At 44.1% G+C, this 12734-nt stretch overlaps 1 protein-coding gene across 2 annotated transcripts in view; it reads right to left on the minus strand.

Moving 5' to 3' along the window:
• ADAM12 (ADAM metallopeptidase domain 12) overlaps positions 1-12734 on the minus strand; it is a 377960-nt gene that overhangs the window by 119505 nt on the left and 245721 nt on the right. For both annotated transcript variants that reach the window (XM_008978894.5, XM_054243454.2), the window contains one exon: positions 4250-4326. In XM_008978894.5, the coding sequence (XP_008977142.1) occupies positions 4250-4326 (77 nt within the window). The remainder of the gene's footprint in view (positions 1-4249; positions 4327-12734) is intronic.

The raw sequence follows: 12734 nt of genomic DNA on the forward strand, positions 1-12734 counted from the left end.
TGTGGAAGGATTTGTCTGGCTTGGATATTACTCCAGGAATACTTCCCTAGTTGTTGCTCTAATGAGTTAAAGTCACTGGTTTGTAAGTTTTTTATTAAGGTAAATAGGAGCTATTAGGAACACCTGGGAGATAACCCTTTTCTCTTTCCTGTCAAGAATTTGATAGCCCTATAAAGATAAACCCAAAATTATCCAGCCAGTCCTGGATGTTTCCATTGATGGCTGATCTCAGTCATCAATGACTTAAAATTTCTTCATAATTGTAGCTGGAAGAGGCCTATTTGGTTTCTGACTGTCCCTGGCTCTCAGCCATCCTTTTTTCTGGCAAAAGCTCACTGCATTTCTTCCGTACATTCACCCCTTCCCTGCTCCCTGCCTCAGGGGCCCTGGGTCCAGTTTTCCTTCAAACTGGTCCAGGGTATAGGTCCATAATGTCTTTGACCAGACCACTGAGTTCCACACTGGCCGCTGTGATTGGCCACAGATGAGCAAGTGGCCCAGGCAGAGCCACTGAGATGTGTTTAGACGACCTCCACTGAGCTTGGAAGAGAGATCCTTATTCTTGGACTTGCTTTTGGAGCATGGAAGCCTCATGCTGCCAGCAATCTCTTTGTCACCAACAAAACAAAACAAAAACTGCCTACTATGGACTGAATGTTTATGCAACCTGCACATTCATACCTTAGAGCCATAGCCCCATGTGGTGGTATCAGGAGATGGGGCCCCTGGGAGCTGATTAGGCTTAGATGAGATCATGAGGGAAGCCCCTGATGGGATCTGTGCCTGCTTAAAGGACACCAGAGCTTCCTCCCTCGGTGCATGCACAGAGGAGGTCATGTGAGCACACAGCAAGCTAATGACTGCCAAGAAGCCAAGAAAAGAGGCCTCAGGAGGAAATCCATCTTGTCAGCACATTGATCTTGGACTTTCCAGGCTCAATAACTGTGAGAAATAAATTTTTAAGGTTTAAGCCAAGCAGTCTAAGGTATATATATATATATATTTTTTTTTTTGAGACGAAGTTTCACTCTCGTTACCCAGGCTGGAGTGCAATGGCGCGATCTCGGCTCACCGCAACCTCTGCCTCCTGGATTCAGGCAATTCTCCTGCCTCAGCCTCCTGAGTAGCTGGGATTACAGGCACGCGCCACCATGCCCAGCTAATTTTTGTATTTTTAGTAAAGACGGGGTTTCACCATGTTGACCAGGATGGTCTCGATCTCTTGACCTTGTGATTCACCCACCTCAGCCTCCCAAAGTGCTGGGATTACAGGCGTGAGCCACCGCGCCTGGCCAGGTATTTTGTTTTGGCAGCTCATGCTAAGATAGTGCCTGAGAATGAAATTAACACAGAAGAAGGTAGTGGCTTGAGATAGAAAATAGACCCTGATCATATTAGTTAGGACTCTGGATCCAGCCTGGAGCCTTGCCTGGACCTTTCAGTAACACAAGACTATCTCCATGTTATTTTGGTTTTCTTTAAGTCAGTTTGAATTAGCTTTTCTCTTTTTTACATACATTGGCCTTAAGGCCAAATTGAAGGCTGAAAATACCCAGCCTTTGAACTAAGAGGTCCACCTTTCAGGCCCCAGAGAGGCACAATAGTCAAGTGAGGATTTCCCTTTCCAAGTGTGCGTGGTCCTTACTACCAGGGCCTTGTGCATCTCTGCCCTGGTCCCTACAGGAGCAGCACAGCTTTACAAGCCATTTTCCCAAGAGTGCTGCATGAACACACTTTTATGACTAGTCCAGCCCCAGAATCAAAGAACAAAGACTATCTCAAGATGCTTCCTGGAGGTGGGCACAGGGCTTGGCTTCCCTAGAGGTCACTGCATCTGTTTATTGTTTCTCTCCTGGCACCCATCTAGGGGAGAAACAAACTCAAACTTTGTTTGAACATGCACACTTTCCACCATGCAAACTGGGGCTCAGAGAGGCCCCGTGACCTATGCATTGTCACACAGCTAATTCACCACGCTATCATGTTCTCGGCTGAGGACATGTAGCATCTGAGGTGAAGGTGGGGGAGGCCAAAGGACATCTGATCACCTTCGTGACTCCTGGTGATCCTGCCTTTCCACTTCCCTTCTGACCTCACTTCTTCCCACTGCCTCCCTGTCCCTGTCCACTCTGGTCACCTTGCTGCTCTGGGAATATCCCAGGCATCCTTCTGCTCCAGGAGCTTTGCACATGCTCCTCTCTCTGATACGCTATCTACATCATCGAAAAGACTCACCTCACTTCCTCCAGAGCCTCCCTGACTACCCATTGCCTTTCCTGTCCTCCGTCTCAGCTTTGTCTTTCCCATGATCCTTGACGTTGTGTAACTTACTATGCCCTCTGTCTGTCCCTTCCACTAGGAAGTGCTCCAGGAAGAACACGTTTTGTTCAGTGCTGTGCCCCCCAGAACCTGGAATTGGCAATGAGGAAGCACTTGTGGAATGTTTTGGGAATGAATGAGTAACTGGAGAGAAACAAATTCAAACCACAAGGCACCTGCTTCACTTTTCAGAGTAGCAGACATCTTAAAGTTCAATTGTGTTGTATAAATAGAATATAAAAATGCCTTTAAAAAATAATGCAGGTATGTAGAAATGTGTGTGCCTGTGCGAGTGTGTGTGCTCATTCAATGATGTGGGTCTGCACTGGCTGACCTGGAGAGACAGATAGGGTCGGGTAACAAAAGAAAGCTGTAGAATGTTGTACATGACATGTCTCTATGTTTATAAAAATAAACAAATACACACCCGAATCTCTATGTGTTTACATGTACAAGGGATGAGAAAGCTGGGAGGGGAATCCCCCGTTTGCATTTTGATCGGAGTAAGACTGGGACGGGATGAGGAGGAAGAGGAGTAGCTTTGTGTGCACATTTTTAGGTGTGAGTACATGAAAGGACCAATGCTGGCAAATACTTAGAAATAAATCAGATGTACTGAGCAATGGGGAAGCTGCGAGCAAACAGAACTCTCATCGCCTGCTGGCTGGAGCAGAAGAGAGGGCAGCGGAAAACAAACTGGCAGGCGTGTTGCTGTTCTGTTTGTTGTGTTGTATGCATTCTCATCCTCCATGATCCCACAGAGAACCCGCAAAGATGTCGCAGGACTGCTGATGCACAGAACACGATTCTGCTTTTTAACTCAAGCAGGGATATTTTTCCAGGCCTTCTCTCTCTGCCCTCCCAAGGAACCATGCTTTGGTGCCATGGGTCAAAGTTACCCAGGACTCCGAGGATATACTTAGTTCACAAACTCAATAAGTAAATCCAGTAAAAAGGCTGAAGCAGCTGGAAATTTATCAAACAAAATGATTTTCCTGGGGAGCACATAAGAGCCAGCCAATGGCTAATTACCGTGATGTGGAAGGAAGGGGCTGTGAGTAACACCTGGGGTTGACTTCTCTAGCAAGGGAAGGTAATTGCTTCCTGCATCGTGACCGCAGCATAGTAGCAGACCCCCTGCCAACCCATGCCTGTATTCAACTCACCTTGGTGGTTGTTAAATTAGTGTCTTTACTTTGTTTCCTAATGAGAGGCGGCCCTTTAAGATTTATATTAAGCTAGCAGCCTCAACATTAGTATGTAATGTTCTATCTTTTAGCACTGGGAATTATAAAACATCAGAGCCACATAAATGGAAAATTATTTGGCTGGGCGCAGTGGCTCATGTCTGTAATCCCAGCCCTTTGGGAGGCTGGGGTGGGCAGATTATGAGGTCAGGCAATTGAGACCAGAGTGGCCAACATGGTGAAACCCAGTCTTTACCAAAAATACAAAAAAAAAAACTAGCTGGGCATGGTGGCATGTACCTGTAGTCTCAGCAACTCTGGAGGCTGAGGCAGGAGAATCGCTTGAACTCAGGAGACGGAGGTTGCAGTGAGCTGAGACTGTGCCACTGCACTCCGGCATGGGTGACAGAGTGAGACTCTGTCTCAAAAACTAAGAAAAGGAAAAGAATTCACAAAATGCTTGGATGTTGAAAGTCAGCCGTTCAGTCGCTCTCACCCCACTAGGCCTGAGAACAGCACTGAAAGAGGGGCCATGAACATGAGGCTAATATCCTGGGTGGCTATGCTCTTGTAAGCAGTGGAGTGAGGGCCTGTGTGTTCTCTTGCCCAGGTGGAGGTGCAGCAGAGCTGGGAGCGCCCATCACTCATTCTTATTCTCAGTGCTTTAGCACGAGCAGGAAAAGACAGACGTTATCTGTGGTAGATGGATGAAGGCTAGAGCCGCCATGATCATGACCACTTACCTGAGACCAGAACAGGTGCTGAGACTGACCACTGAATCTGAATATCCCCGCACATGTCCGTGGTAGTAACAGTGACCCTAAGGGGAGAAAGGGAGAGTCCAGTTCAGTTATAACATATTTTTGCCCACATATAATAGATCAACTGCCTCTAACCCTCTCCACTTGTTTTTAGCTATACAATTTTCTTTTGCATAAAATGTTCTACAGCCTTAATATGTAATGCGAAGCCCAAAGTGAGCCAGCCTAGATCTATGAAGGGAATATATACTTACTGAGAGATTACCCATAGGGGTCTTTAGATGAACCTGAGTTTCACTCTTGTCTCTCTGACACCCTGCAGGAGAGCCCTGATACAGAATGTTTTACAGAATCTAGCAGCAGAACAAATCATGTTGACATTGCCATTTTTCCCTCATGTAAATTGTCTTTCATAATGAGATGAAGAACTGTAGGGGGTATTTAAGCACACTGTGAAATACCTAAATCTGTGGCTTATGAAAACGGGAAAGCAGATGAGAGGAAGTGGGGGTGAAGAAGGAAGGAAGGACCCTCACTGAATTACCCAGTTGAGAGCTGAAAGTCTATCTTAGCAGGAAAGAAAAACAGGAAGGTCTTCTAAGTCTAAGACAGAAGTCCCCGTGTGTCATGCCTGCAATATTCCATTCTTTGATAATGTCACAGCTTACAAAAAGAAACGGCAGCACAGACACTTCCTTAGTGAAGATAGGTATCGGTCTGGAATCAAGGTTAATTTTTATCATTGAGCAAAGGTTATGCTGCAGCCCCAATTAAGCGGCAGACTGGCAAGCAGTGGCTTGAGTATACCCAGTTCTCCTCATCCAGGTCCTCTAGATGCCAGCTGGGTGCAAGTCCCTGCAGAGAAAGGTACATGTATCTTCTCACGGGAAAGAGCGGCTCGGGTTTTAGCCTGTCCCCACTGCACCCTCCTCAGTGCCCGGCTCCTTCCTGCCTCACAACGGTCATGCACTTCGTCCAGGGCACAGCTTGGTGTCCAATTGTTCTGCCCAACAAAAACCATCTTGACTTTGCTAAGAAAAAGCACCAGACGCAATTGAGTAATGAAGGAAACTAGATACCACCACGGAAAAGGGGGCTAAGATGGTCTCTTGGTCTCAATGTACATGACAAAATTCTGGGATCATCTAAAAGGCAATGAAAGGAGGGTGGTGATGGGGTTAAGGGGCCACAGGGACATGTATTATTCTGTTGGGCTTTGTCATATTAATTTTAGAAGTTCTTTATATACTCAGGATATTAACATTCTGCCTGTTATTTTATGGGAAATGTCTTTCAACTTTGCTTATGATATTTTTTGTTCAGTTTCCAATTTATATAAATTTAAATGCATTTTTCTGTCTATTTTTTGTATAGCTCAAGGTGGCTTTTTCAAGGTCACAAATATGTCCTTCGTTATTTTCTTCTATTTTTATAGTCTTATAATTAGCTTTTATGTATCTAGAATTAATTTTTGTGGGCGTGTGAGGTTCAATGCTAACTTTCCCCTACAAATGAGAGCCAGCTGTGCTTTTCTGCCATTTTTCCTTTTTCTCACTGATGTGACATGCTACCTTGGCATATGTCAAAGGCCCACAATGTGTCTGTGGCTCCCCTTCCACACCCTCTGTGCTAGCCCACTGAGACAGGCATCCATTTGTCTGCTCCTGTGCCAATTCCACACTGTTCCTTTGACTACTGACATTAGATAGAGTACACTGTCCTATAAAATTAAGATTAAATTCATATACCATAAAACGAATCTTTTAAAAGCATATAATCAGTGAGTGTTGTTGTATATTCACAATATTGTATACTCATCGCCACTAACGGATTCTAAAACATTCCTGTCACCTCAGGAAAAAAACCCATATCCATCAGTAGTCACTTCCCATTGCCTTCTCCTCCACCTCTGGCCACCATGAACCTGCTCTCTCTCTCGATGAATTTGCCTGTTCTATTATTTTATAGGAATGGAGTTATACAATACGTGCCTTTTGTGACTGGCTTCTTTCACTTAAGCATGGTGCTTTCAAGTTCATTCATATCGAGGCTGCATTGGAATGTCATTCCTTTTTTATGGCTGAATCACCTTCTGTTGTGTGGATGAAAATATATTTTGCTTATCCAATTGATGAGCACATGAGTTGTTTCTACTTTGTGACTATTATGAGTAATGTTACTATGAAAATGTGTACACATTTTTGTAAGGATATGTTTTCAATTCTCTTGGGTATGTTCTGTGAGTAGACATATGGGTCTAAAAGTAAAGTTGCTGGTTATATGGAAACTCGATGCTTAACTTTTTAAAGTACTGCCAAACTGTTTTGCCAAACAGCTGAAACATTTTACATTCCTATGAGCATTATATGAGGACCCTAATTTCCCCACATCCTCACCAACACTTGTTGTTGTTTATCTTTTCAATGATAGCCACCCTAGTGGATATAAAGTGGTATTTCAATGTGGTTTTGGTTTAATTTTCTTAATCACTAATAATGTTGGGCATCTTTTCATGTGCTTATTGCCCATTTTTACGCCTTTTTTTGAAGAAATGTCTACTTAAATCCTCTGCTTATTTGTAAATTGGATTTTGGTATTTTTATTGTTGAGTTAGAAGAGTTTTTCATATATTCTCAGCACTAGACCCTTGTTAGATATATGATTTACAGTGGGTTTTCCTCTTTCTTTCTCTCTCTTCCTTCCTTTTCCTCCCTTCTTCCCTTCCTTCTTTCCTTCCTTCCTTCCTGACAGAGTCTCGCTCTGTCACCTAAGCTAGAGTGTTGTGGTGTGATGTCAGCTCCCTGCTACCTCTGCCTCCCAGGTTCAAGCAATTCTCCTGCCTTAGCCACTGGAGTAGCTGGTATTACAGGCACATGCCATCATACCCAGGTAATTTTTGTATTTTTGTAGCGACGAAGTTTCACTGTATTGGCCAGGCTGGTCTTGAACTACTGACCTCAAGTGATCTGCCTGCCTTGGCCTCCCAAAGTGCTGGGAATACAGGCACGAGCCATCAGGACCAGCCCCTTAACTTTCTTGGTTGTATCTTTTGAAGCTCAGAGTTTTTAATTTTGATGAGGTCTTCTCTGTTTTTTTCTTTGGGGGCTTATGCTTTTCGTGCCATATCTAAGAAACCATTACCTAACCTAAGGTCATGAAGATTTACATGTATCCTTTTTAAGAGTTGTATGGGTTTGCTTGGCTATGAAGACCTGTAAGCACCTTGAATTAATTTTTGTGCGTGCTTGGAGTAGAAGTCCCACTTCACTCTTCTGCAGGTGGACGGCCAGCTGTTCCGGAACCACCTGTTGAAACAATTACTCTTTTTTCTATTGAATCATCTTGGTGACTTTCTCCAAATCAAGTTTTCTTTTGGTACTGTTCTTTTCTCAAAAGTTTCTAGGTTATCATTCCCTATTTTCTCTTCAGATGAATTATGGAATCCAATTTTAAGCTGCACAATAATCCATTGAGATCTCAGTTTGTATTACATTGAAGTATAGGTTAATTTGGGAAGAACGTCCATTTTCACAATAAATGTAAGTTTTCTTATTCATGTACATGGCAGGTCTCTCCTTTTAATAAGGTCATTTTTATGTCCTTCAGTCTAGTTTTAGGTTTTCTGTCCATGCGGCTACTGGAACATTTTCGTTAAGCTTATGCATAGATATTGTACAGATTAGCTGATCTCATACATAGGATCTTTTTTTCTGATATTTTATTACACACACTTATTTTTAACGTAAGGAAACCTTTCGGTTTTGTCAGCTGGTCTTACATCGGGCACTTTCACCACACCATCAGATCAGTTCATCAGGTTGGAGCATATCTTTTTTCTATGCTGCTGATCATGTCAAGTGCAAACAATGAAAGTCTGGTGGGCTCCTTTTCGGATCCTTCATACAACACGGAAGAGTGAAATGGCTAGGTGTGCAGGGGCCATGGCAGGAGAGGACTTGCCTACAGAGGGAAAGCATGTGCAAAGACAGTGGGCACTGCGGTGGGGGGAAGTGGCATTCAGGGGTGGGGTTAGTTCTGCTGGGCTGGCAGATTCCGGTGCATAAGCGTAGCGCTCACAGTGCTAACCCTGTTCCTCCTCCAGAGAAGCTGCCATCTTCAATAAGCATGTGGTTTAGGAAAGGATGCCTCAGGCTCCCACCCAGGTCATCAGAGAGGCTGCCAGCTCACCTCCTTGGCTTTTGTGTGACATACACTTTGGATGGCTCCAGGGTCCTCTCCTCTAGATAACTCTTAGTCAGGTATGCAGGGGAAGCATGATGATAATTCTCTGACTATAAGGGGGTCATTTAATTGAATCGTAAAGCTCTGGGGCATCAGGGGGATCTTAGTGCCCTCCCAGGCCTGGCTTCACTGGGAGGGATTTCAGCCCTGGGCACACGGCAGACAGCAAAGTGGAAGATGATGCAGAAAGTGAAAGGTTGGCAGCTGCTGTTAGGATTTTGGCTGCTTAGGGTAACCAGAATCACTGGGTTTGGACTGTCACAGATCTTTGAGGTCACATACGTAACAGAGTTGCCCCCATTTTTGAGGAATATAAAATGCTGCTCTAAGTAGCTAAATGCTGGTTAAAAATTTGAAAACCAATTGGTGACAATAATTTTAATTACTGACCTCTGAGATTTCAAGCTGATTTATACTCAATCTCAATTTATTTTTAATAGATTAGTTATTAAATATACTTTCAAATTAAATACACAGAAATACAAACTCGTTAAAGCATGAGCTTAGAACAAATTAGCATCAAATTCATTTCCAGTTCAACAACTCAGCTGAAGTATTGCTTATGAAGGAGGAGGGGGTGGATTTTAGCTCTCAAAAACTGTGGCTTAAACAATCCCACTTCTCTCAGTCCTTAGAGTTAACAACTGATTTCCAGCTTTTTTTTTTTTTTAAGAGACGGAGACTTGCTCTGTTGCCCAGGCTGGAGTGCAGTGATGCGATCTCAGCTCACTGCAACGTCTGCCACCTGGGTTCAAGTGATTCTCCTGCCTCAGCCTCCCGAGTAGCTGGGATTACAGGCGTGTGTCAACATGCCAAGTTAATTTTTATATTTTTAGTAGAGACAGGGTTTCACCATGTTGGTCAGGCTGGTCTTGAACTCCTGACCTCATGATCTGCCTGCCTCGGCCTCCCAAAGAGCTGGGATTCCAGGCATGAGCCATCACATCTGGCCCTGACTTCCAGCTTTAATATCACTTTTGTATCACCTTCAGACAGTTGACTAACAAGTCCATTGTTCATTACTGACAGTGATTAACTTCTTAGATGACTGACCATAATTATTAGAACTCCAAATTCTAGATCTTTCAAGGCAATTACAATTTCATGAAATTTAATCTTTTTCAATATGTCTCCTTAAATGTTTAAACAAATGTGATTTAGTTTTTATAGCATCAGTCATCACACAGATAATTTCACAACTCAGCAGGACATGGCTGTCGCACCATGCATCACGTGGTTGGTTGGGAAATTTGATGATAAGGAGTGGAGAAGATGCAGTCTCTAACCCCTGGGGGAGGACGGCGTCCCTCTTAGGCAGTGTCAAAGGCAGAGGAGTACAGGCTACATCAACACTAGTGGCTGGCAGTGGGCGCTAAAGACAATGTCCAGGTGAGCGTGTGCCCCTGTCCAAGCGGATGCCTCTGCATGCAATGATGCTACGAGGCAGCCATCAACCAGGCCTGTGGGTTCACCAACACTTAGCTTGTTGGGTCTGAATATGCACACCAGAAAGAGATACAGCAGGGAGCCGTCGTGCCTAAGAGGGTCTTACGCCCCAGGGCCCCATGACCTGTTGATCACCACATGGCCGTTACCAGCCAGCTGTGGCCACAACCCTCTGCAGAGCTGCCTACGCTGCATCCCTGTTCCTCTCTCTGAACACCTCAAGTGCCAAACTGGAGAGCCTCTTTCTTTTCCTCATGCTTATGTCTCTAAAGACATTGCGGAAGAAGAAACGGTCCCACTAGGCCAGGCGTCTTTGCCTAGTTCTGCTGATCCAAGACATTCTATTTCTACCAGCAAAACACAACACAGAAAAAGAGCCCCAAACGTGCATAACCACAAAATTACACCTTTTCCTTTTCAAAACCTCTAACATGTATTTTATATACTTATCACTTAGCCGAATGCATTTTCCCACTCCAGTGGAATAACTTTTCCTTTTGTTTAATACTATCAATCAAATGTAATGGTGGGTAAGAGGAAGATGGAGTAAGGACTCTTGAACTTGAAAATTGGTAGCCCTCAACTCTATGCCTCGCGGGAAGTAAAATCAAACCTCTGTTACCCAACTCTCAGTGGACTCGAAAGAAAGGCATTTTATATGCTTAAATGGTAACGAAGATGGCTTGACCTTGTGATTGGAAAGGAATTGTAGTAGACAAAGTCTGTCAGGTAGTATACCAAGTGAAAATCACTGTGAATGCTTCCTTGAGGGGAGCTTCGAAGGGTCTTCCTGGACTCCTTGCCATATGCAACGTGCCAAGCTCTCATGATTTAGTGCTTGAATCACACAATACTCTAGCCAGAAGGAAGCTTTGGGCAATCTAAGGCCAACCTTTCTCTTTTAGCCAGCCCCTTCCCTGAATAGATGGGGAACCTGAGGCCTAAATAATCACCAGAGGTCACAGAGCTGGATAATGGTAGAGCAGGAAATGAAATCCAGGCCTTTCAACTCCAGGCCAGATGGCTGCCCTCCATACCTGGCTGCCAGAAACATGTGCCTCATGAGAAAAGAAAAGCTGTCACCTAAAATCCATTCACAGAGCCTCACTGCAATGTCCCCCACAGCACCAGAAAAAGGTGGAGTCATTTCCAAACTCAGAGCAAAGCCTGTAAATAGGAGGGATCCAAGGGTGAGTGAGCATGCATGTGTATGTGCATATGTGCGTCTATAGCTGTCATGTGTGTATACATGGACAGGTGAGTATATTTGTGTGTGTGCATATATATGGCATGTGCATGGGTGTATATGTATATGGGGATGTATGGGTGTGCATATGTGTATATGTGTCTATAGATGTGCATGTGTGTATATGTGGGCACGTGTGTATATCTGTGTGTGTGCATGTGCATGGATGTGTATGTATATGGGGTACGTGGGGGTGCATGTGTGTATATACATGTGTGCATATTGCATGCATATGTGTACAGGTGCATGTGTGCACATGTGTATATATGGGTGTGCATGTGTGTATATGTGGGCACATGTGTATATCTGTGTGTGTGCATGTACATGGATATGTATGTATATGGGGTATGTGGGGTGCATGTGTGCATATTGTGTGCATGTGTGTACATGTGTATATATGGGTATGCATGTGTATATATGTGGGCACGTGTGTATATTTGTGTGTATAGATGTGTATGTGCATGTGTATGTATGTGTGTATATGGGTGTGCATGTGTTTCTGGTGTGTGTGTGTGTGTGTACATGTGTGTCTGTTGCCAGCCAGCATGTCAGCATGACTGCAGTCAGGTCCTCGTTTCCTTGCACACAAGCCCCAACATACTACATGTTTGCTTGAAACTAAAACAAGGTGACAGTACCTTTGAGCAAAGAAAAAAGTGACTTTGTAGCTCTGTGTGTTTCTATAACTGGGCTACGTTACACTTAGTCCTGAGAGTGGTCAGGGAGGATCGTGAAGAAATAAGTCACCACACCCATCCTCTGAGGATCTCTGCTCTCACATCCATAACAAGAACCATTATCTGGTTAAAAGACTATAAAGAACTAACCTCAGGGGCCACTGAAATCGTTCTGCTGTGCTAGAATTCTGCAGAGAGAAGACACGCTCATAAAATCACATTCACAGTCTTTGAGACCTCCAGGCAAACTGGGGGAAACAGCATGTCTGCAGCAGTGAGACCACTAGATCCATCCAGAACTGGAAATCTTGGGGTTGAGTCTCGGAGTCTCAGTTTTTAATCTGTGTAATGGGATGGGCACTTAACTGTCCAGAGTTTTGTGGCTCAAATAAAGATGACATGGGTATCCAATTCATAAAATGTAAGGCATTGTTACAGATCTGGAATATGAACATAAATATTTTAAACCCACTCTGCTATAAGCTCTATTTTCCACCTGCTATTTTCCTCCACACTGACCCATTGCTCAGTGCATTTTTGTTGAGTGAATGAATGGATATGCATGAGAGAAACTGACCCACTAGAGAGAAGGGAGGGTTATTTGCTTATACCCTGTCACTTGGCTCTAACTCCCAGCTGCAAATCTTCTTGGATATTGTGTGAAAATACACATGAGGAAGTTAGCAGGGGCAGGGGTCAGAAGACCTAAGGGGACATTTGCAATCTGATGGAGACACACAAGCCGGAAGAAATCAGTTATCAGCATGCTCGTTTACCTTACTCTCAGTGGCACCCCGGTTTCTCATCTGTTATCTACAAGGAATTTCACAAGGAACATATGGTACAGCGTGGGGAA

Source organism: Callithrix jacchus, chromosome 12 (genome assembly GCF_049354715.1).
Source record: "Callithrix jacchus isolate 240 chromosome 12, calJac240_pri, whole genome shotgun sequence".
NCBI lineage: Eukaryota > Metazoa > Chordata > Mammalia > Primates > Cebidae > Callithrix > Callithrix jacchus.